Below are 26,243 nucleotides of genomic sequence, written 5' to 3' on the forward strand. Positions count from 1 at the left end.
ATCATGAAAAGGGTTCTCGTTAAGAACCATTGAAGGTTCTGCATACGGGACAAGTCCAAGAACCAGTTTTGGTTCTATGTGGAACCATATTTTCTTAGAGTGTATATGTTTCATTCGTAAGTCTGAGCAGACTAGATAACACGTTGTTGCAAAAACTCCAATCAAAATAGAGCTAATTTTTTTCCTTTTTTGAACTTTTTACAGCTACGGAATACGTTGGTCCAAACAAGAGAATGGTGTCTGGCCTCTTCATTGAATATTTCTTTGCTTCTGGATTTATGATCGTTACTGTTTTAGCTTGGATCATACGCGATTGGGTTAAGCTTCAACTGACCGTTACTTTGTTACAATGCTACATTTTGCTCTACTTGCCGTAAGTATATAGATGTCGTGGACCTCGCCGGATGAACATTAATTAACAAATTGAAGGATGCCTTCAAAAATAAAAATAAAACTATAGTAGTAATAAAATTCAGTCGGTAGAAAGTTCCACATTGTTGCCATTGCACTGCTTAGTTTATAATCAAGCATTTATAAGTTTTCGCAAGCATTTTGCAAATTTTTAAATAATATTTACCAACAAAAATCCTGTTTGCTAACACACACACACACACACACACACTTTGCAATCCACGCACTCGAACCGTTAACATAACCCTAAATTTAACAGTAGAATTCTCCTGAGGACGTAGTGATTCTTTTCCTAATTCCTACCCAAAGTCAGTCCACCCCTCCTATCAGAAGTTCAACAAAGAAACAACAACCCCCCCCCTTCCCTTTCCACTCCCTCACCTCACCCTTTATACCTATCAAATATTATCAACATAAAGTTGATGCACAGTTCTGAAGAAAACAGTGTCAATGAAGAATCGAATTCGTACATTGGATATAACTACATTAGTACAGAGTCAAATGTGTTTGTGATGTGAAACATAATGGTGGTATAGTACAATATCCTACACATTTAGTAGTCATCGAAAAAATGTGTCCCGGCTTTGACAGTAGAAATACAAACAACATCATGAACACACCCACACCTATTCCGCATTAATCGCAAGACACTTGTGTGAGAGAATCAAGATTTGGCAATTTTTTTTTTTTTTTTTTTTTTTTTTTTTGGCGGTCCTTGAGTTAAGTAAGAAAATGGTTACATGTTATGATGTCTCGCCTGAAACTTTAATTTCCACATAATTTTCAGTGAGATTCTGTAGTTAAATTTCATACCCCAACTTATGTTTTTTATTATCGTTGTAAAATTACAGCTTTGTTCCTGAATCGCCTAGATGGCTAGTGGCAGAGAATAGAATTCCAGAGGCTGCAAAAATAATCAAGAGAATTGCGAAAGGAAATGGAACAACACCGCCACCAAACTTCGAAGAAGAACTCCGTGAAGAGTACCAACAGAAGAAAATGGTGAAACCAAAAGATAATATTAGAACATTAGTAGGCCTATATCAACCAGTAAAAGGTAAAGTTGCATCCGCCGCCCCCCCCCCCCCCTGACTGTATGGACGCTCCGCCACTGCCTCGCTAGTCCCCATTTATAATGCAATGAAGCCCAAGTACACAACGCGAGGACTCGAACCTAATTAAAAAGATCAAAAGTCCACTGCCTTAACCACTTGACCAAAACGCCCCCACTCAGTAGGCATATAAACAATAATTTGAATAAACAGTAGAAGGTCTGGGAGCGGATTATAGTTAATACCTATAAATAAACGAGAACAAGGATTGCTGCGAAATTTAGTATGTTTGTCAAAACTGTTATACGGTACTGGTATACACTGGCGATGGGTGCTATAATAATTTCTTGCTTCGCCGCTATGTTGAGAGTGTGAATGAAAAATACGGAAAAATCCAACATGTTTCTTTTCGATCGCGTTCTACTGCAGTAGACTTGAAATTGGAAGGAATTAAAATACATTTCAGATGCTGGCGGGAAAATTTATAGAGACTGAAAAGCTCAGCTATTTACAGGAGATCCCGAGAAATGATATGAATATTATAAAGAGTATGGAGGCAACGACATAGCTAGACCTATATAGCGGAGAGCATGTGGCTTAATTGAGGGAAGGGGGGGGGGGGGGTTAGCATCAGGGCTATTGGAAAGTCAAACAATGTTCCCAGTAGCAATATGTGACCTTATTTGGAGACATCGGGATTCTTACATTTTGTAATGTTTTGTAAAGGTTTTAGGAAATGAAGTAAGGATAGGGTTATATAGGATTGGTTAGCGGTTCGTGTAATGCCTGTTCATCCTGAGGATACCAGTATACGGCATAGTTTATTAGCTTTAGCAATGGCTTTTGTTATTATTATTATAGCAGATAGGGTGGGGGGGGGGGTGTGGGCGTACCGGCGGTCAAAGAGTTACCAGTGAGGAACGTAATATAGTTAAAATAATCTCAGTACAGGATCAAAGCAAAGTTTTCATAGATATAAGGTTGATATACACACAATGGGCTATTAGAATCTTTTAGATGATATAATTGAAATGAAAATACGTGCTCATATCGGTGGTTTTTGTAATAAACCGATGTGCATGGGGGCAATCACTATTTTTGTTATAAAGGACGGGATGTGTGGGTGGGGGGGAGCTCATGTGTTATATCGTCCCGTTGCTCTGAGGGGTCTAAATGGAAGCATAACCCTTATCTTTTTTACCTAATACTTATATAATATTTGCATAAAATAGACGGTGTTTAGTTTAGATGCAGATATAATGTTGCTAAATATTTTGGAAGATTTGAAACAATGTTGAAGAATTTCTGCTGATCATGCAGGTTAAACTATACGATACATAATTATAAGTACGTTTTATGTAAATATACATTAGGATTTGTTTGAAATATTATCGCTGTCATGGTCGGATGATTCCCCTTCCCGTGACTCTGTCGTGGGTATTTCAGCGCCCGCTCCCCCCCCCCCTTACTTCAGGTATATACATGGTAGCGCCCACGTACAGGTGAAAATATTATCAGACCGTTTGACAAGTGCCGCCTCATCAGAAAATGCCAAGTGCTCCATTCACTCCCCGTCTCTTCCTCTCAGTCTTGCATCATTCACTTCGTGTCATTCGTTTCTCCACCCCTCCCTCTCCTCGCCACTTCCCCCTTCCTTTAACAGAATATTCCCTTTTGGAAGTGCGTGCAACCTCAATGTGAGTTCAGTGTGAGTTAAGTCATTGATATAAAATGTATAGCTTGCAGTCCAGTTGTGATTGTGTTGCTATACTATAACAAAATCACTGTGTTACACGCTGCTGTTAATGCCTTCATTACCAGCATAAAAAAATTAGGACTCAGTGTAGTTATATATTTAGTTTTAATTGAGGTTTATATAAAAGAAATTGTTGGCATGTAAATTAAAAAGTTCCATTTTTCGTGTGAATATTGTAACAATATGTGTTAGTTACTGTTAGTGTTACCGTATTTTCTTCTTAGCAATCTCACTCGAAACAGTTCTTAAATCTCAACAAAAACGCATTTCATGTGTTTGATATCCGCATCACGTACACAGCACCAGCTCCCATACGGGCCCTCCGGGAAAGGGGGTGGGGGTGAGGTTTCTTCCTTTTACTCAGTGTTATAGCTGTTCGTATATAGGCTACGTAGTTTAACAGTCTATGCGCAATACTAAATTGTAGGTATATAGTTATATTCATTATTGTTATTTCAAACTGTGATTTAATATTATATTTTAATTGCCTGCCAAATTGATCTCATTTTTCTTTTCTTTTTTGCAGGATGCCAACAGCCAGATAAGGTTTATTGATATATTCACTAACAGAACGATGCTACTGCGAACGATGAATATGTCCTTTGCATGGTCAGTTATATTGTGATTGTTTGTGTGCATCTATATATATATATATATATATATATATATATATATATATATATATATACATATATATATATATATATATATATATATATATATATACCCGTATAGCAGTGGCCATGCCAACCCGTACCCCAACTTTGCATCTGCCAAAGCCACTTTGTGACATTGTGAGGTAAATTGAAAATGAACAGATGAAACTGCAAAACACCCCTCATCTTCTTTCCTGTTTTGGTCTATAGGTTTGCACACGGTCTGGTATATTTCGGTCTTACCCTTGGCGCATCTAATCTCGGTATTAACGTATACGTTAGTTTCTTTGTGTCAGCATTCGTCGAAATACCGTCGTATACGGTAGCTATGTTGTGTCTCTTCAAGTTTGGCAGAAAGAACACCACCGCCTGCTTTATGATTGTTGGTGGCATAATCTGCATGTTGGTGATCTTTGCACGTAAGCTTTTTTTTTGAACGTATAAGATTATTCTATAACCAAAGAAATAGGCCTTTATTTAAGAAAGTATAATCAAATATTAATATGGTGCACTGTGTATTAATATTAATATTTCGAATGTAAAAATATGCAAATTTGTACAATAATACATTTTCAGTGTTATAGAAGTACATGACGACTTTGTCATGAGCCGATCAATTGGTTTCACCATTCAATCATAAAAAAAAAACATATAATAGTATAATTCAACCATAAAAAGCTGGGAATCAGTAAATCATAAACAAAAACTGAAAATAGGCTCAATTTCAAATACTTACAGAAATCGCAACCTTTGAAAAATTTTGTATGACTTTCAATTTTTTTTTTTTGGCGTTAGATTTATACAAAAGAAAACGAACCGAATTGACTTACAAATTGCTCGCCAAAAGCAAACCAAATGTCATATCGGTCCTATCTGCTTCCGAGAAATTTGAAAAGTTATTACGATATGAACTTTGGCAGTCGGTATACCATGAGTTGATCACTACTAGTAGATACAAGTTCGTTCGTTATATTGAAGTATATACATAAGTATTGTACTCACCCGAAGTTGTCTTTTCTAAAACAAGAAAGAAAAATAAAACTTTTAAAATTAGCCTTTAGCGAAATTGCACAATTGCATAAATTACTTAAAGTAGTCAATAACCAAGCGCGCTGGATGAAGCGTATTCGCATGCTGGTCCTATTCCCTCTTTTAAAAAAAAAGTTATAATAAATAAAAACAATTTAACAAAGAATAAAAATAAATAAATAAATCCTATTTATATTGATTAATATAAAATAAATACCAAACATTTATGATTGTAAATTTTCGTTTATTTTCTTCGTCTTCTGCTACTCCTTCTTCCTTTTTTAGCCCTTGGTCCATGGCGAGCAACTGCGGCTTATATCGGTAAATTTGCGGTAACCACGAGTTTTGTTATACTTTTCGTCTATGGGGCCGAAATATTTCCAACCCCTGTCAGGTATGTAAATCTTGCTTGCCAAAAGCATTTTGGTATGTCAAGTATTTCAAGTATTTCAAGGATACTGGTTGACTGATACACACTGTAGCCTATCAGCCTACACTGTATAGCCTATCATCATATCTCTGGTAAAAGCAGGATATAGTGTGGCTCTGATCAGGTAAAAATCGCTGATGTGTGACTTATAAACGGTGACTAATACATAATTGATGGTGATAATTATGTCATACTGGCAATCTATGGCGTCTGTACAGAAGGCCATCATGTAATTTTTGATGGCAATATATACCAAACTTGATCACCGTATATCACATCAATTATTTAAAAATTTGACTGATGATTGTGTGATATTAGGCATAGTTACCATCTTGGCAGCAAATGGTTCTAAACAATGTTACTATTTCATCTTGTCGTGATGTTGCTGGTATGCAGTTGCTAGTATGGACAATTCTACACGAAAAGTTGCTGATACTGAATCTCCGTGTTAGTTGATTTTATTTTCTCTCATCCTCATTATGTTTCTCAAATTATACCGAAGGAAAAACATTGATGAAGGTATTGTAATATCATATAGCATTACATGCATAAGTGTACATATGTCAAAATCAGTACACCAAGATTATGGAACGCCGAAAATACCACTACGATGATACTAATATAGTAGAAGTATATGATATAAAGTAGTATATGCTGAAAATAAAAAGGTTCATGAGGATAATATAAAGAAACACGATGATAACAAAAATTAACACGACGATAATACAAAGTTACAGCAGGATAACGTAAAGGTTCCCGAGGATAATATAGAAGTAACTAATGATAATATATAAAGAGGAAACAATGATTCTTTGAAAGAACAAGGTGATAATATACATTTACAGGATATTATATAAAAGCGAACATAATGATAATATTAAAGTGCACGATGATAATATATAGTAACACAATGATAATATAAAAGTCATTGGTGCTCACATAGAGGTATACACAATGATAATATTAATGTACACTACTGCAAAGTAAATGTATACGATGATAATACCACAGTACCAGATAATTAAAACAAAGTACACGATAAATGGCCTAATATGAAAGTATTGTACACGCTGATTATTCAAATTTATCTTTGGGTCCTTTTCCCTAACATTATGAGTTATGACATTTAGTAACCATTTTGGCTGGAGGAAAGAACGCTTCAAAAAGGGACCACATCTAATGATGATCATATAAACTGAGGCACACGATGATTAAAAGAAAACTACACACTCTCAATTTTTATTAGAATGCTGTCAAAAATATATGGATTAAGGAAGTAAGGATGTTAAGGATTAAATTTGTGTTCGTAAATATGTTATTTACAATTAAGTATATATTTGGCTTGTTTTGAACCGTCAGTTATTGCCGTTGTCTGCAAGCACCCGCACACTGATCTTTGGTCGGTTTTGACGATAATGCCACAAATTATGTAGACAATACGTGCTGTGAATCAAGCCATGTAGCTTACAGTATGTAGTTTGTAAATATGTAATGAAAGCTTTTTATTATCCATAAGCGATACCGTATAAATATGATATGTTTCAATAACGTCCATATTGTTCACATTACAAACAGATATAGCGGTTTGTTATATCTGTCCTCTACTACAGTCTATAGTTTTATGGTTACCCATAATAATACCCATTAAGGAATTCTTCATAAACGGCGAACTGACTGTTGAAGTACACTGAAAAAATAAACTAGTCAATATTGCCACGGACTAACGTTAAATTAGTCTGTAACGTTAGCCAATGCACACGGACTACCAAAAATCTTCGTTTCATCGCTGCTTCTTAGTCAGTTTACACTGACTAAGGAAAATATAATCGCAGCTTAGTTGGTGGCGACGGACTAAGGTATTTTAACCCATGGACTAAGACCGATACGGACACCCCAAGTTACGCCATAATCGTAGCTTGGTCGGTGTCGACGGACTAATGTATGACGGACCACTTCGATTCAATTCAATTTGGAAACCGAGAGGCAACGGCAGCTTGCTGGACTTGGCATAGTTTCATACGATCACTCTAAGCAACTTTCAACCGTAAATCACCCAAGAAGGTCTTTAGAAGAATGGAGGTATTAACTGCCATCGTCGGCCTACCTGTTATTTCTTTAACTTGAAGGTAAAATTAAAGTTAATTGTTAGGCCACTGGCACTAGTACTGTATTATGGTTAGTGTAACGCTACCGTTGTAACGCTACTGTTGTCACGCTGGCGTTTCGCAATACATAAGTGCAATGACAGTGAGTAGCCTATAGGCTTCTATTGGGTACTGCAGTGCATTCTCAACACTAAAGTGTGCATTCTAAACACCAATTAACAATGTGTTATGTGTGTATTGGGCTAGATTGAACAGTGGCACATAATCTTCTAATTTGTTCCCAAACAAATGCTGGAACTATAAGTCTCAATAGTTTATTTGAAGTCTACACTCATTTGGTAAAATTTCCTGTAATTTCCCATGTGAATCTAAATGGGTAGGCTTTGTGATATTGAATAAGCAAGGCTAGACCTTCAAACGTACAGTCACAGTAGGCTGAACAAATTATGTTGGCTAGTCAACGGTATTATATGTTGCGAGCAGTCAGGGTGCACGCTTCAGTTCTATTTAACCTTCTCATTTATCATTTTTTAGTATTTAATTTCCGGTCACACTCAGGAAACAATTGCGACATTCCTTCACGGTCGACTTGTTTACTGTAAGAAGTATTAACCGTTTTTTCTCAGGAAAGCTTGATAGTCTGAAGTTATTATAACATGTGCTTTTAGTATACTGCCAAAAGAGTAAGTTGTTGTATTTGTATTGATATTTTATGTAGAAGTAACGGAAAATTTAGTATGTTTAGTTTGGTCTAATTGCACGTTTTTTTTCTTCTGTCCAATGTAGTGCAGGGTTCACTTGCGCGAATTCAAATTATTCTGTTTATGTATATGTATATGCATCGATTCGTAGATTATGATGTTTTTTTGACATTTATTTGTAATTCAAGCATATCTGTTTAGTAGCAAAGTTTAAAGGTTAAGATTAATTAGTTTTCTCTTTTTGATCCTAGATTGAATGAAACTCATTGACGTAAATAATTGATCAGATCATACAGTTTAACGCAGTTCCTAAAACTCTGGGTATTCTCTAGTCTTTGCCAGTCCATTATATACTTTAGTACTACTAGTAAGACTAAATCAAGACGACCGAAAGACAAACTTAGTGTAACAAAGTACTGATTCTCCTCTAGCCTAGGTCTAAACAGGCTTGTTATGTGAGCAAGCAAAATAACAACTAAAAACGATTATGCCTATAAATAAGTTGGCTCAGTGCATTTCTGTTTCTAAAATTTTATATTATTAAAGATCATAAAAACAAACAAAGATTTAGCCCATGTTTTATTATCTCTGTATTCTGGGCATTTGATTCTGGTTGCAATGGTGATGACACTCTCTTTCAAATTTTCAGCTTTATACAGTCTGCTTCAAACTTTGGGATTGTTTTTTGAGACTATAGTGGAAGCAAATCTCACATAACTTTGTGGTGACAACTTTTTTTTTGTTCTTTTTCAAATGATGAATACTTTGCTGTTTTTTTTTTCCAGCAGGAATTGAAAAGCCAAATATCTAAGTCAAGGGTGAGGTTTCCTGTGATGTACGACACCAGTGTGGAGGCAACAACAGAAGAGGAGAACTGTGTTATATATGGCTTAAAGACATGTTTTAAGATGATATATTGGTACCCTTCGCAGAACAAAAGAGTTTATCCAAGAGTCCAAAAAGCAAAGGAACAAGTACCATAGAGAAAAAAGATGGAAGAGTGAGTTTAATTATTGTACCCAACTGTTTAATGATATTAAAGATACTTATCATAACCTGTTTTAAAAAAAAAAACAGTCTAGTATATCATTTACGTGCAAGCTTCATAAGTTTGGTCAAATTTTCACTGATCTGTAGAGCGGGAGTCCAGAGGGTTTGGTTAGCTGGGAAGGTAACCAATTGCCTGGTACATCACAATGTTCACAATGCATTCCTGTATATGAACCCTGACGACTGGCAAACCGACTGTGGTGGATGTGGCTGGGAGAGCAATTTAAAGTCACCTACCCTGCAATAGCTAACCTAGATCAGCTTTCATGGTAACCACATCAAAGTAAGAACAATGTGTCATGTATGGCCCCAAGAGCAACAAATGGCCATCGCCAGTAATTATTGGTGGTGGGATACCCCTGCCAGTGATCAACAATTGACCCCTCACGGCTGACCTAGGTCAGCTCATGAGGTAACCACTTGAAACCTACTGGAAAATGTTGGTTAGGACTTCAGATAAAAGGGATGGGCATTGCCAGTAATTTTTATTGGTGGGGTACCCCTGCCATTAGACCCCCAATATGCCCATCCCCTCATTGACCTAGGTGAGCTCATGATTTGACCAGTTGAAACCTACAGGAAAATGATAGGTATCACTTCATATGTAAGGATGGGCATTTCCAGTATTTTATATTGGTGGGCCACCACTGCCAGAGTTCGCCCATCCCTTACATATAGAATCCTGCCAATCATTTTCCAGTAGTTTTCAACTGGTTACCTCATGAGCTAATCTAGGTCAATGGGGGATGGGCATTTTGGGGGTCTACTGGCAGGGTTACCCCACCAATGTAAATGACTAGAAATGCTCATCCCTTACATATGAAGTGATACCTATCATTTCCAGTAATTTTTCAACTGGTTATCTCATGAGCTGACCTAGGTCAATGAGGGAATGGGCATTTTGGGGGTCTACTGGCAGGGGTACCCCCCCCCCAATATAAATTACTGGAAATGCCCATCCCTTACATATGAAGTGATACAATTTTCCAGTAGTTTTCAACTGGTTACATCATGAGCTCATCTAGGTCACTGGGAGATGGGCATTTTGGGGATCTACTGGCAGGGGTACCCCACTAATAAAAATTACTGGCAATGCCCATCAGTTGTATCTGAAGTCCTAACCAACATTTTCCAGTAGGTTTCAAGTGGTTACCTCATGAGCTAACCTAGGTCAGCCGTGAGGGGTCAATTATAGATCACTGGCAGGGGTACCCCACCACCAATAATTACTGGCAATGGCCATTTGTTGCTCTTGGGGCCATACCTGACACATTGTACTTACTTTGATGTGTTACCATGAAAACTGATCTAGGTTAGCTATCAGGTGACTTTAAAATTGCTCTCCCAGCCACACTCACCACAGTCGGTTGCCAGTCGTCTGGTTTCATATACAGGAATGCACTGTGAACATTGTGATGTACAAGGCAATTGGTTACCTTCCCAGCTAACCAAACCCGCTGGGCTCCCGGTCTATTGGGCTCATTATTAACATGATTAACATAATTATTAAGCTTTGAAAAATAACTTGGTGTTATGCTGTTCAAAGCTAATAATTATTTGGTAAAGCTGTTATTCCTGGCTTATAATTTGAGGGACCTAGATTTAAATGTATACCTCCCAATATGTTATAAAATTTTAATGTAAATATATGTTTATGATAATGTGAGTTATCATGTGCTATATCTGTATCTGCGCTTACACGTATATCATATTTTCTGTTCACAGGTCAATAATGGTGCAGATTTGGGCTTCCTGAAGACAAGTGGGAGGCCATTTGTAGTTAAGAGAAACACTCTTTGTTCGTGAAGACTTAACTGGTGTCGATTTGGGGTACCACTTTAAAACGAAAGTCATGAGGAACCCTTGCCCAAGATTCAACTTTGCATTATTGTGCAGTGCTATACTTTTGCGATTCATGTTTGATCCATGAACTTGTCTTAACTTTGTTGGAATAAAATCATATTTTCAGATTTTTGTTTACAGTGATTTCTTCTCTATCTGTTGAAAGTCAGCCTTTGCAGACATCAGAAGTTTTATCAGAAATAAATACTGCCAACGTACACATTATTTGTGTTTCTTCTGCTCTCTTTTCTTTCAGTGATGCTAGTCAGTGAAACTAGTCGGGTTTAATTCTTTCAGTGATTCTAGTCAGTGCAACTAGTCAGTCGATACCGACTAAGAAAGGTTAGTCGGGAGAGGCACCATCCTGACTAATGTAAAACCTGCTATAAACTAGTCGGTGGCTCATATAAATTAGTCGGTAAAGACCGACTAATGTCACCAATTAATGTAACTGACTAATATACATTTACCGACTAAGAAATTGTTGATCGACTAAGCTGACGGACTAAGATGACCTACTAAGAAATCCAACTGACTAAGGAATAAATTAGTCGGTATAGCAAGTGACTAAGGCTATGTTAGTCGGGAGAGGCACCAGATGGACTAACGTTATGTTAGTCGGTGAACCAATTTAAGTTTTCAGTGTACCGGTATATCAGCTGAATATTTGAAAATGTTTCAATATATTCAGCTATTTATAAAATTATAAAATAATATTTCAAACGTTGTAGGGTTTTTTGTAGATAAGAAGGCAATACATTCTCCCCACTCTTTCCGCTCTCCCCCCCCCCTTCCACCCCTTCACTCCCTCGCCGCTACAAAAAATGACATGTGCATGCACCATTGACAACAGAGACAATAACTATACGTATATTTAATCAGTTGCATGAATCTTCAATGTGTGGCTCTATTATGTCACCAGAATTTGTAACAGATAAAAAAAACCATTGCAAAAACTGTTGAGTACCACCACAAACTTGTCGAAGTCGTAACAATTGTGCATTGTACTTGGTTTTGTTATTCTAACATTATTGTCTTACAGGGGTTTTGGTGTTGGATTTTGCAGTATAATGGGAAGACTCGGTGATATAATGTCTCCCATTATAAATCTTCTACGACCCGTTTGGCCTCCTTTTCCTCTTGTTTTGTACGGGATCGTCATAATAATCTCTGGTATTTGGGTATTTACGTCACTTCCGGAAACAAGAAAGAAAGATCTCCCGGAGACGATGGAAGATGCTGTTAATCTAGGCTCGTAAGTACATCTGCTTTGTTTATTTGTTTACTTTTATTTGTGCAGTATACTTTTCAGTCATTCAAGATCGTCAGAATTGCTCCCTAAAAAGTTAGATAATGGTCAATCAAGTTTGCATTTCTTCCAACATTTTACCTACACTCTAGAAAAGTAGTTATCCACACTGAGATATTTAGGCTAATTTTCTATTTAGCACTTCTCAGTGTATACATATATATATATATATATATATATATATATATATATATATATATATATATATATATATATATATATATATATATATATATATATATATATATATATATATAATACAACGAAAATCCACGTTTACTCCAAAAAAAAATAATATTAGAGAAAACCAGAGATATAAGATATGACTCATAATTGACAAATAAGGAGTAAAGTTTAAGAAAAAATATTGGAACTAACACTAATCCAGCGTCATACTTTCATTGTGTTACATTTTGTACTCTTCGTTCGACTGCCAAGTGTTGCTGACGAAGGTCTCAGGGGGACCGAAAATTATAATATATTTTTCTTATTCCTTATTTGTCAATTATGAGTCATATTTTATTTCTCTGGTTTTCTCTAATAATAATAATGATAATAATAATAATAAAAATAATATATATAGCATATAAGTAGCATATATATAGCCTATATAGCCTATATACATAGGCTATATATAGCCTATATATAGCATATATAAAGGCTATATGTAGGCTATATAAATATATATATATACACGTGAAAAAAATGTTTGCTTAACCTACCGTATGATTATTTTTAAGTAACTATGTAACAATGTGCCGTAGTAATGTGATAAGCCCCCTTATTTAAAAAGTGGTGACAGAAGTATACCCCCCCCCACCCACACACACACCCACACACATACTTTTGGCACTGGACGTGTGCCAAAGACTCTAGGAAAAAATAATATATCTTGCGATAAAACTTACAATATGTGATAAACTAATCGAAAATTCGTAATCAAATCATGAAAACTTTGAGATAACATTATAAAATTTGTCTATGTCCCATCTGCGCCACCGTAGGATTTACAATAGTAGCCTTGTTACCGATCAAGGTCCCCAATCTGGCCACGGGCTTTCTGCCCAATGCCACTACTTTTTGATAGCTGTCTATATCCCTCTGAACGTATAGCTTATACAGTTATGTATAAAACAACAAATCAATGGGTTTATGTGTTTACATCAGGCGATTACTTGAGAGCACTTCGTTTACTTTCTTTTCAATTACAGGAAAAGACAGAAAATACCCAGTTTTGACGACAAGAGTGGAACAACTGAGAAACTTTAAAAGTATATTCTACCCGCAGCCCAGAGCCGGATCATAGAATATGGGTTGCTCCTTAAGATCCAACCAGTGGCGCTGCGGGGACCTTGAAACAGACGGAGCATATGACGCTTCCGAGCGGAGAAAACTAGCATCTTTTTCGCGACCAGCGCTGTGCCGACCCAGCGACGCCGCACCAGTTCCGAGCCGGTACAGCGCCCCCCCCCCCTGTCGTTGCCTTAATTATTGAATTGAATTGAATTTGAATTTAATTGTCCACAATCGGAAATTCGGCTTACACAGGTCGTAAACGAAAGAAAAAAACAATAGTAAGTATCAATAGACTGCGATACACATACAGTAATACAAACAAATATACAGCAAGTCCTACAAATAAAAAACTTATCTTCTCACTTGTGAATTAAATATATGGATAGAGTTAGGCACAAATGAGTATCTGTAGCGGCCCCTAAGTGTACGTGGTGGGCATAAACGCAGTCCAGAGCGGTTGTAATTGTAGTGCTCAAACAAAGGATGTGTTGGGTCTTGCATGATTTGTTTCAATTTATTGCAGACCCTCTCATGATACATGCACTCTAACGATGGTAACTGAGCACCGATTACACGCTGAGCAACTTTCCTAGATTGCTCGAGCATCTTCACATCGATTCTTGTACCATTGGCAAAGTGACAAATTATGTTATACATCAAAACACTTTGAATGAGTGATTTATAGAACAAGGTCATGATTGTTTTATCCACTCTCAGGTTCTTCAGTTTTCTCAAGAAATACAGCCTCTGATTTGCTTTCTTATGGACAATTGTGGCATTACTAGACCAGTCAATTTTGTTACTCAGCATGGTTCCTAAGTACTTATATTTATCTACTTGTTCTACTTGTTCCCCATGAACATATATATGGGAGCGTGAGTTACAGGCTTGCGACGGAATTCTATAATCAGCTCCTTAGTTTTGGTCATATTAAGTTGTAACAAATAATCATCACACGACTGGACAAACCTTGTAAACGTGGTGGCGTATGAGTCAATGTCATCTGACAGGTAACCAGTATTGACAGTATCATCCGCATATTTGATGACGCTATACAATCACTGGTCATACTCTGACAGTCGCTGGTATACAGGGAAAAAAAGCCAGGGGAGAGGACACAGCCCTGAGGCGCACCTACACTTAAAATCATTTCCCCTGAGTAAACATCGCCTACCTTCACCCTCTGAGGTCTATTTCTAAGGAAATCATGAATCTATAGGGTAATTCGGGGGGGGGGGGGGGATACACCGTATGCGGTTAATTTAGTTGTAAGTAATTGTGGGACAATTGTGTTGAATGCACTAGAAAAGTCTATAAATGTAATCTCGCATACTGTCTATCTTTATCTAAATGCTATGTCAACACCGCATCGTCAACCCCCCCCCCCTCCCTGCCCTATAAGTAAACTGCATTGGTTCAATGAACTGTTCTGTTATACTGAGAAGGCGATTCATTTTAAGTCTTTCGAAACATTTGATGACGTTACAGGTAAGTGAGACGGGCTGAAAATTATTAGGCTCATTTGCATTCTTTTTCTTGGGGACGGATATTACTAATGACGTTTTCCACAGTCGTGGAATTGAGCCGCTGTCTAAAGAACATTGAAAGAGTTTTGTGAAAATCCCGACCAGTTCAGTTTGGCAGAGTTTAAGGATCGTATTGCATAAACCGTCAGGGCTTTGGGCTTTGTTGGATTTCAGTGATCCCAAACATTTCCCTAACTTCATGTTCAGTAAAGCAAATCTCATTTTTGAACGCGTTTTCCATTAATTCGTTAATCAACCCACTCATAACTACATTGTTCTCAGTTGTAAAGTCCTTTTCGAATCTACTATAAAATACATTCAACTCTTCCACGAAAGTTTATGTGACCTCTGACCCGGGGGTCACCGACTTCTGTTTGTATCTAGTCAGCATTTGCATCGTTTTCCGTGCAACAGCAGAATTATTTCCAGCAAAGTTTCTTTCTATAATTTGTCTGTGTATTTTTGTTTACATTCTTCGACTTTACGTTTGATGCACTTCTTTACCTCTTTCACCCTTGTTTTGTTACCTTCCATCAGAGCAGGGAATTGTTATGGAAGAAAAATCATGCATTTTCGTTAAGTAAATCTCTAAGTTCCTTTGTGACCCACGGCTTATTATTCGGATAGACTTACTAGGTCTGAAGAGGGATGATTGTGTCGACACAGAAGTTATCATAGCTAGTGACAATGTCCGTCGCCTCGTCAAGTGAATATTAGCTGATGAGAACAATAGATGTGTAAAAGTAAGTTGGCCTGACGTTTCGATCCTAGCAGGATCTTCTTCAAAGGCTAAATGACAATTGTAACAGTAACAGAAGGGACAAAAACACACACAGAATACAGACAGGTTAATGAGCATGGTGAACACAAAGATATAGATGTAAGGGGATTAGTAGACAAGGGATCGAAACGTCAGGCCAACTTACATTTCAATTTCAATTATATATATATATATATATATATATATATATATATATATATATATATATATATATATATATATATATATATATATATAATTATATGTATATGTATATATATGTATATATATATATGTATATATATATATGTATAATATATATATATATATATATTTATATGTATATATATATATATATATGTATATATATATATATATATATATGTATAATATATATATATATATATATATAAATGAAAACGTAATGAGAAGGAATTCCAGAACGGTGAAAAAACTTCCAGCCTCCACCGGATTCGAACCCGGGCCTCCCGCTTTGTACGCGGACACCCTATCCAACTAGGCTATGGACGCTGATTGTATGTCCAGAGGTTCGAAACCGGTAAGGAAGGTCGTAATTTCACTGTAGGCGTTTGACACCTGTATCGAACAATACTAGTTCTGTTTTTGGTGACATATTTTCCCTTACTCTAGAGATCAAACATGATGCTAACCAACTCGAAAATCATTTGTGATTCCTAAAGCCGGATCTCGAGAGAGATACTTTGAACATTATATATATATATATATATATATATATATATATATATATATATATATATATATATATATATATATACATATATATATATATATATATATATTTATATATATGTGTGTGTGTGTGGGCCCGGGCCTCTGTCCCCCTTCTCCGCTCTGGTTCAAATCATTATATAGCACTCGTTTGACCAAACAGACGCTAAAAGCTCATTTGTATTCGTCGATGAGTTTTCACGGTTATTTGTGTAACCCTTTAACATAACCTTAGGTGTGCCTGTCCTTGATGTCGCCTTTCGTCACAGTCAAAACAGGTGCACTGACCGATTGAAGGCTCAATGTGATTACTAATATTTTATGCAAACAATCCCTCGAAGAGCTTAACAACAAACCTATATCATGTCTTCGCACAGCTTTTGTCTATCGACCGGCAGGTCATTGACTTTTACACTATGCAGATAATGTTCTTCAAACAGAAGTTTTGTTTTGTGTTGTGTTTATTTACTTTAATTTTTTTTACCAATGATCTACAAATGCTCAAGACCAAGGCAATCATAATATGACCTGTTTCATAAAACGAACATATGATCAAATCATCGAATACTTTCATTTGATTATCATATTCAAATACTTGTGGCACAGAAACTTTCTCATAAACCATCTGTATACGTAGATGTCTGGGTGGCAACTTTATTGCTTTTGTCGGAAGCGAGAGATTTTCTATACGAAATTATTCGTAAATAATATAATATTGCACTTTCTCATCTATAGGTATCACTTATAAAAAATGCAACAAAAAAAATGGATTCTTTGCAAAACTTAAAGGTATGCTGTATTGGCCCCAAGTTTGCCAGATTTTCAAATAAGGTAGCCTTGGCAATTAAAGCAATTATAGCATGCTATGATCAGGGAGTTGTTATGGAATTGGAGCCTATATACATACTTCATTTAATGTTAAGATAAGATAAGTAAGATAAGTAAAACTTTATTGATCCCAAAGGGAAATTCAGGGTTGCTCAAACTTGGGGCCAATACAGCCAATACAGCATACCCCCTGTTGCTCTCTATTTCTGCATTACGTTTAATTAATATGATCTTATTGCTGGTTTGTGTGATGAGGCGTAAGCAATTTTCAATAATTAGGCCTACATTGTAATTTAACTGTTTTGCAGTACCATATTATCCTGTGTTTAATTAACCATCTATATACGTATTTATCCGGGTGGCACTTGAACGTGATTGCTTTCGTCGGGGAAGCGAGATATTTTCAATACGAAATTATTCGTTAATAATATAATATTGCACTTGGTCAAAATTCCTGTATTCAAATATTTTTTGCTATAACCCTGGAGGAAATTTACTTCAGTAGGACATTCACACATTTTGTGTGTTCATTTAGAATGTCTGAGAACAATTTGGAGAGTAACGACCTCCAGAGAAGTACGTTTTGAAAACTTGTAGCAATTATAACATGCTATAATTTGGGGCGTTATATACAAACTTCATTAAATGTTACTCTCTATTTCTGCATGATACATTTAATTAATATGATCTTATTGCTGGTATGTGTGATGAGGCGTAAGCAATTTTCAATAATTAGGCCTACATTATAATTTAACTGTTTTGCAGTACCATATTATCCTGTGTTTAATTAACCATCTATATACGTATTTATCCGGGTGGCACTTGAACTTGATTGCTTTCGTCGGGGAAGCGAGATATTTTCAATACGAAGTTATTCGTTAATAATATATGATATTAATACCAAACAAAATATATGTCTTCCAATTCATAATTATATTCCTAAAGTTCTGTAAAGTGGTTTTATAGTGACAAATAATGATAGAAATCCACTGCAAAACTAACCCCCAAAGGCAAATCATTGAACAAAGTTTTAACTATTTTGGACAATTGTATACAATATCTATTAGATTGGTAATCATAACTTTTTGACAATCATTGTTTTCACAAGTTGCCATGGTAACATAAGCTGATTTGTTGAGTCTTCGATGAATTTTCAAGTGATGCTACTTTTGACTACAATTTACAGTCCATTTTAAAGCGACCTCTACACTTTTATGGACTATTTTGTCAAGTAACATTGCATTGGGACCGTATTATACTCGTGTGTAAATATTTTAGATCTTTATTGCATTGCGTAGTTAAACAAGTTGCAACCTGTTACAACCGGTTTAAGCTGCCCAACTATGTAGTTATGTATGTGCATGTGCATGAAGGTACGTACGTATGTATGAACTGCACTGATATCGCTAGAAATTTCAAAAGAGAAAATGCTAAGATGCAACTTACAAGGCCTGGGAAGTGCCATTTCCAGCGATATGGGAGGCATTTTCAGCCAAAATTGTCTTGTACGCTTCGCGCCAACTTATGGTGGCGCTATACGCTTAGATAGTTTGCAATGCCGTATCTACGGCTCTGATAGTTTGCCTACAGTTTCGCCCCTCCCTTGGCAAATTCTTCGCTACGCGCCTGCTTTTCATATTTATTCTATTTCCCAACACAAGAGTCTTTAGTCTTGATTGCGGTCCGGAACAACTTGCTATGAAGGCTTATTATATCTGTTATGCAATCATGGGCGCCGCTTTTTGGAGGCTTTAAGTTCAGTGCATTATTATATCGATGTCACCGGGGTTTTGATCAGTGGCGTCGCCAGACAATTCAAACTTGGGAGGCACAGCACTTAATTAAGGGGGCACAGTGTTTATATGTGAATGCCATCCTTTGAGAAATGTTTGATTAAATAAGGGTCCTTAGATGCAATCTGGAGCTCATGGAACAGTAACAGTAACTATGCAATAGTTGTGCGAAATAAGCTGGTGGTATATGAGAATGGCTAGTTTAGCCTGAGAGCCAGGGCGATTCAACAAAATAACTGGTCTACGATATCTAAGTTAGCTGTGTTGCAATGATCGAATAGTTTCAACCAATATGTGATATGATTCATTTAGTAAACTCATGTATTAGCGATTACCGGTATGTCTTTCGCAACCATGGTGCGCAGCTTAAATCCCATATACGTTGAATCTGTACAACTGCACGTAGACCTGCGTACATTCAAGATGTGACAGTGTGAGCTTCATTACCATGATGAGTTTGATTTGTCAAACAATTACACAGCATACGGTACCTTTACACCCACCCACCAGGTACTTCAAATGTGCATAGAGGACTTATTTAAAGTTTAAACTGATTATATAGAAGTACATATCAAAGCATTCGTTAACGCCAAGTTTATTGGCCCATCTAGCGTCACATGGCATCTCTTAGGTAAGGTTATTGAACCGAGTCTTAGCGTGCCTGTGTGGACCACATTTACCAGTTTACCTACATTACGTAACAGTATACACAAACAGCTACTATTGTGCGTTCATTAAACATTAACCAGATTACGACAAAGCTTGAATTTGACAGAATTAAAGGGATAGTTTATTTGCAACTGAAAAGACGTTTCATAAAGTACTCAATGTTCCAAGTCACTAAACAGGGTGGTGGTGTTGCACCTCTTTATTAAGTGGCATCATTACGCAAGGGGGCATGCATGGGGTATGGTCTTCCTATACCTGACAACGTGAGTCGGGAAAATGGTTCACTCAAGGGTCTTGTTCCATTCAGCCGGGGAAGAATTATGCCAATGCCACGGGCACGTGTTCACCCCCTAATGGACCTAACATAACTTGATCAAGAGTATGTATTAGCACAGCCTTGACTTTATAGTCAATTGTAGACCAAATCTATAATTCATATATTCCCGCTCAGAATGCACCAGCTTGACGCCGTCTATTTGTTTGACCTCTACCCCCCCACCCCTCCCCAACAATGAAAGTCGGCTTCAAAGACTCCTGGGCCGTATCCCTTCTTTATACAATGCTTGATTTTCCTCTGGTCGTTCCATAAATAGTCATGCCCCTGCCTAAATCACTTTGGGAAAATTTATAATTGAAATCCTGAGTGTCCCACCCACCGCCGTTGACTATACAATCCTCAGTGAGCTCTCTCAGTTTGTAGACTTCGGAAGCTGTAAAACTTATTTCATTTATTGTAATTTCAGCCTGTGCGATTTGATCCATTACTACCATGGGCGTCAACAGGTGGGGGACGGGGGGGGGACATGTCCCCCACTTTCAAAAGTGGAGGGGATATCATATCATTTGTCCCACCCACTTTTCAGAGCAGTTATTAAAAAAAAAACAGGTAGATGGTGATGAGTTACTATGTTCATATCACTACCTCCAGTCCCTTGGACTGGACGGACGAATAGGGGTGTAGGGGTTAAGTAATTAAGGCTACATGTATTCGCCGGATATGGTAGATCTTTATTGTTGAGTTGCCGGCTAGGCGCTACACACGCTCTGCGCGCGGTGCCTTTTTCTGATTATTATTACTAAAGTACCTGGGCACATAACAACTCTCGCACCTACATGCATGTATTATATATACCACTCCACTCATCCCGGAGGTGACGGCGCCACTTTTTCAATATTTCGTTTGAGATGGACGCTGTGTAATTCGTCTCCCTTGGTGTCAGAACGGCATCTTTCTACCAGTACTTTCTGTCGGAATTTAGTTTTGTGAGACAAAATTTCTCCTCACAGATCTGGTTCTGATGTAACTAAAAACGACTCAGGAAGGCCGTCTCCTGCGATCTAGGGGGTCTTATGTACCCAAAATTTTCTGGTACGCTACGCGCCAACCAATGGTGGCGCTCCGCTTAGATAGTATAGTGTCCCCCTCACTTTCTGAAATCTGCTGACGCCCATGATTACTACTAACGAAAAGGAGAAAATGTTTCAGCACGTTTTGTTAAACGCCAATAGTTGGTATACTGACACAGAGCTGTGCAAACGGTCAAGAAGGATAGTTGCTATTATCACTATTATCCTATATGTAAGGTTCACTAAACTTTACATAGGACTGTTATAAACATTTCTGCGTTTGTTTTGTGGTTTCGTCACAAATGCTTAACATGTGAAAACCGTGTCTGTCGGTATATTTAACTAGTTGTACTACGCCCCTTGGTATTCATCAAATTGAATTAATACCCCTGTTTATCGTGTTTGTTTATCGTCTTAAAGGTAGTCAGTATAGACCTCAAATTATTGCACGCTATTATTGCTAGAAGTTTTCAAAAATTAGTTTCCTGGAGGTCTTTACTCTCCAAAGTTGTTCTCAGACAATTTTTATGGAACACACAAAATGACTGAATGTCCCAGTGAGGAAAAATTTCATCGAAGTTTGTAATAAAAAAAAGTTTAAAAATTTTGACCATATATATGAACACTCGGTCACTCGCGCCATCTTGATACACCCAAAACAATCATGGATCGCGCAAAGGGTGCCTATACGCTTTAGTGACGATTTCGACGAAATCCTGATCTTATCGTCAAAATAATTATCTTTCATTTTCATACAGAGAAACACTCGATGCACCACATATGCTTTAATTTTGTTGGTAAAAATATACAAGGCCTATAGTTGAAATGAGTAACAACTCGCGGATTTTTAGCCGTTGCGTGGACGCGGCTGATCTTACTGCATTCTAGCATGCTCCGAAATGTTGTACAATCTTACGTTAGGCCCTTAATTAGATACATTGGACACAAACGCCAAAAAGCCTAATCCGTATATGTCACATATACACCATACTAAGTCTTAAAGCCTAGCCGTCTATAAGTCATATATACACCATACTAAGTCTTAAAGCCTAACCGTCTATGTCACATATACACCGTACTAAGTCTTAATGCCTAACCGTCTATGTCATATATACACCATACTAAGTCTTAAAGCCTAACCGTCTATGTCATATATACACCGTACTAAGTCTTAATGCCTAGCCGTCTATGTCATATATACACCATACTAAGTCTTAAAGCCTAACCGTCTATGTCATATATACACAGTACTAAGTCTTAATGCCTAGCCGTCTATGTCATATATACACCGTACTAAGTCTTAATGCCTAGCCGTCTATGTCATATATACACCATACTAAGTCTTAAAGCCTAGCCGTCTGTCATATATACACCATACTAAGTCGTAAAGCCTAATCCGTATATGTCACATATACACCATACTAAGTCGTAAAGCCTAATCCGTCTATGTCATATATACACCATACTAAGTCTTAAAGCCTAACCGTCTAAGTCATATATACACCATACTAAGTCGTAAAGCCTAATCCGTATATATGTCACATATACACCATACTAAGTCTTAAAGCCTAATCCGTCTTTGTCACATATACACCATACTAAGTCTTAAAGCCTAACCGTCTAAGTCATATATACACCATACTAAGACTTAAAGCCTAGCCGTCTATATGTCATTTTTACACCATAATAAGTCTTACTATATAGGGGAGACGGCTCTACAGAACTGTTTGGGGACCCTGGGGAGCATGGACTCCGAGTTGAAGGGGCACACCAACAAGTTATGGAGGACCACTAATATAATTAAAGGAGGACCACGATACTCATGTGCTGTTAGTTGTAAAGGTTTTTTACATGGTGGTAAGACAAATTACACGGTGATCAGTATCAAGATGGTGTGCCGATTTCATGTCAGCGGGTCTTTTGAAATCTTTCACGGACTTTATTAGGCCCTTGGACCTCATATTGAAAATCCCTTCAATATACATGAAACTGGGATCTTACATGTAAACAATGAGTATGAAAATAAATTTACTCCAAATATAATTTTACTTCATCAAAAATAACTTTGATTTGTCGCAACTAAATATATCCCATGAGTCCTGTCCTGTTAGTACATACAAACTGGCAGAACCTCGTCTGGGATACAAGAGGCACGTGCTCTCCCATTGAGAACTGCAAAACTTTCCCTTTTCAGAAATTACAAGTGACCGGTCTTTTTTTTTGGTAATTAAAAAAATGTTGTTTTTTTTCGTTCGTAAAGCATGCCCTTTTGTTATATCAATAGTGCCCTTTTGTTAAGACATGAAGAGATACAAAAAAATAATGATTGAAATGTGCTCCATTTTGCCAAGAAACATTCAAAAACTTATACTTATAGGTCGAAATGAAGATACATAACTTTCGCTTTGTTTGAGAGGATGAAATGGCAGAATCTCGTCTTTCATGTTCAACTTGTATCCAACAAAATTTTATTTGATTAGTATAAGCGAACGTTATTCAGTAAAAGTCAACGGAGCAGCGAGACAAGCAGCACACCGTCCTAAAACATTACCAACATACAGTAAGAATAGTAAAGTAAAAGGCTTACCACTAGTACTAGGGTAACCAGGCCATAGGGATGTCACCGTAAATATAGCAATCACAACCAGCATCGTTCTGTATACGTGTACTATGGTTGCCTGAAACGTTGGGAAGCACAACTACTTGATAAGCATGTTTTGGCAAATTCGGGGTAAGGTGGAATGGGGGTGGGGATGGGGTGGGGTGGGGAAACACACGAGTCTGTATCCGCCAGACGTGCCTCGGCCTGGATATAAGGCCCTACCCCTATATATAGAATCTTTCATCAGTTGAATTACGTTGTAAGACCAACCCGCATGAGTATATACGTATGTCCGCCTATACACCTGGACGTATTATCTTACAAGCGGTGTCCATTGCCAAGGGTAATTAACGGACTCGAGGCAGATTGAACTCTGTTCAAATGATATATGTACAAAGACGTTAGTCAAATCAAATATGTGTCGACCACGTGAATTTCCGGACCGGGGAAAATTGAAATCATCGTTACCAAACTAGTAATTTCATACGTAATAGTCTTTTACTGTGACCATATCCGATTATAGTGAGTTGGCCATTGAGTTGCCACAATTTTATCAAGAAACAAAAAGGTGTTGAATGAAACTAGCAAGAAGCTTCTTTTCATTATTTCATTTCTCTTTCATCATTCGCAATCGATTACAAAAGATCAAACAAGTTCAAAACTTCTGAGACTGAACAATGCTTGGAATTTGGCCGGTTATAAGATCAAACCTTTTTTTAAAGGTTTTATATCATTCATGACTGTTTTTATAGTTCAATTCATTGACTAGTTGAACCGTCACTATACAGAACCAACGTTAGGTGTTGTCACTGCAAATTTCTGCAGTATTAGCCTACTCAAGATTCCGTGTCCTTATTATTGTACTCGAGTCTATGGTGGGAAATTGTCAAGTCAATGAAAGAGCGGTTCTAATTTATACAGGATTGCACCACGCAGCTACTATAATGACTAATAAGTGTTTGGCTTTGCGAGCCAATTTGAAAAGGATTTACTCCCCTGTATTTGTTAGACACCTGTTCACGTTTATCATGCTAATTAAGGCCGGAGAGAAGTTGATCCTTCTATCTGTTAGTCTTTTAATCAGGGCGGGGTGGGTGGGGTGGGGTAGGTGGGATACAAGAGGAACATGCTCTTCCATTAAGAACCGCAAAACGATCCGCTTTTCATAATTTCAAGTGACCGGTCTTTTTGGTAGTTAAAGAAAAAGATCGTTTATTCCTTATACGTAAAAGCATGCCCTTTTGTTGTATCCAAAATGCCCTTTTGTTGTATCCAAAATGCCCTTTTGTTAAAAAATGAAGAGAAACTAAAAATAATGATAAAAATGTGCCCCCTTTTGCTAAGAAACATTCAAAAAATTAGACTTATTGTGCGAAATGAAGATACGTAACATTCACTTTGTATGAGAGGACAGGTTTGAGAAAACACATTTGCGGTCTGTGCCCTTAAACTCAAAACTGTATGTCCCATTAGACGCAGAACCAGGAATTTGTAAGAACAGACCGTACTTGCCATATATTGTCATGGGCAATGTTCTTTCTATAAACAATGAAATTGATGAACTTCAAGCAAATTCTATCTACCTAGCAGATTTTCGTAATGCTAGTCTGATGTCGTTTACAGAAACATGGTCTGTTTTTACCTCCATAATTCTACCAACACGTCAATTGTCCGACTCTTGGAGTTGCAATTCTTGATCTGACTAAAAACGGTGAAGCTAATCATAATCTCATCCTCCTGACACCTAAATACAAGCCAATCGTTCAACGTGTAAAACCAAAATAAAATAAAACTGTGAGCAAACTGCATATCCACTATAGAGATCCTGTGTTAGAGAATGTGTAAAAGTAAGTAGGCCTGACGTTTCGATCTTCTTCAGGGGATCTTCTTTAGAGGCTGAATGACAAGTAACAGTATAACAGAAGGGACCAAAAAAAGGGACAAAAACAATAGGTTTGTAAGGAAGAGGTTGAAGATCATTTCACCGGCAATAACATGAAACGTGTATGGGACGGTTTGCGATTAATGAGTGGGTATGTGAACGACAACAAACGAAGTGTCTTACCTAATATGTCTCTTGATTATGGTAATGCTTTGAATACATTTTACAGCCGTTTTGATTGGCATGATTTTTCGACCAGAGTGGACAACTTCCTATGTGTATAAATACTCACAATTATGTGCCCTTTTTAACGGTCACTGAAGAGGAAGTTCGGCATAATTTTAGAAAGATTATTCCATTTAAGGCATGCTGGCCCTTATAATCTTTCCCCCTGTGTGCTTAGAGATTGTGCAAGTCAGTTAGCTGGTGTATTTACTTACATTCCTTCA

At 37.2% G+C, this 26,243-nt stretch overlaps 1 protein-coding gene and 2 long non-coding RNA genes across 5 annotated transcripts in view; 2 read left to right on the top strand and 1 right to left on the bottom strand.

Moving 5' to 3' along the window:
- The window catches only part of LOC139962509 (organic cation transporter protein-like), a 46,368-nt gene extending 30,261 nt beyond the window's left edge, over positions 1–16,107 (top strand). The window contains exons 4-10 of the mRNA XM_071962535.1: positions 205–373; positions 1,263–1,413; positions 3,746–3,828; positions 4,086–4,294; positions 5,190–5,298; positions 12,075–12,287; positions 13,553–16,107. Coding sequence (XP_071818636.1) covers positions 205–373; positions 1,263–1,413; positions 3,746–3,828; positions 4,086–4,294; positions 5,190–5,298; positions 12,075–12,287; positions 13,553–13,610 — 992 coding nt within the window. The 3' untranslated portion in view covers positions 13,611–16,107. The remainder of the gene's footprint in view (positions 1–204; positions 374–1,262; positions 1,414–3,745; positions 3,829–4,085; positions 4,295–5,189; positions 5,299–12,074; positions 12,288–13,552) is intronic.
- On the top strand, positions 7,014–11,252 carry LOC139962511 (uncharacterized). Of its 3 annotated transcripts, none has more exons than XR_011791255.1 (3): positions 7,014–7,460; positions 8,926–9,140; positions 10,916–11,252. It is a non-coding gene; the product is annotated as an uncharacterized lncRNA (long non-coding RNA). The 3 variants fall into 3 exon arrangements; XR_011791257.1 differs by having other exon boundaries at positions 8,929–9,140; XR_011791256.1 differs by lacking the exon at positions 7,014–7,460 and adding an exon at positions 7,481–8,122.
- Positions 16,108–17,142: 1,035 nt separating the features above from the next.
- Positions 17,143–23,999, bottom strand: LOC139962512 (uncharacterized). The gene is made up of 2 exons (XR_011791258.1): positions 22,923–23,999; positions 17,143–22,878 (listed from the first exon to the last, which is right to left on the bottom strand). It is a non-coding gene; the product is annotated as an uncharacterized lncRNA (long non-coding RNA).
- Between the last annotated feature and the right edge of the window lie 2,244 nt (positions 24,000–26,243).

Source organism: Apostichopus japonicus, chromosome 21, assembly GCF_037975245.1.
Source record: "Apostichopus japonicus isolate 1M-3 chromosome 21, ASM3797524v1, whole genome shotgun sequence".
NCBI classification, from domain to species: Eukaryota; Metazoa; Echinodermata; class Holothuroidea; order Aspidochirotida; family Stichopodidae; genus Apostichopus; species Apostichopus japonicus.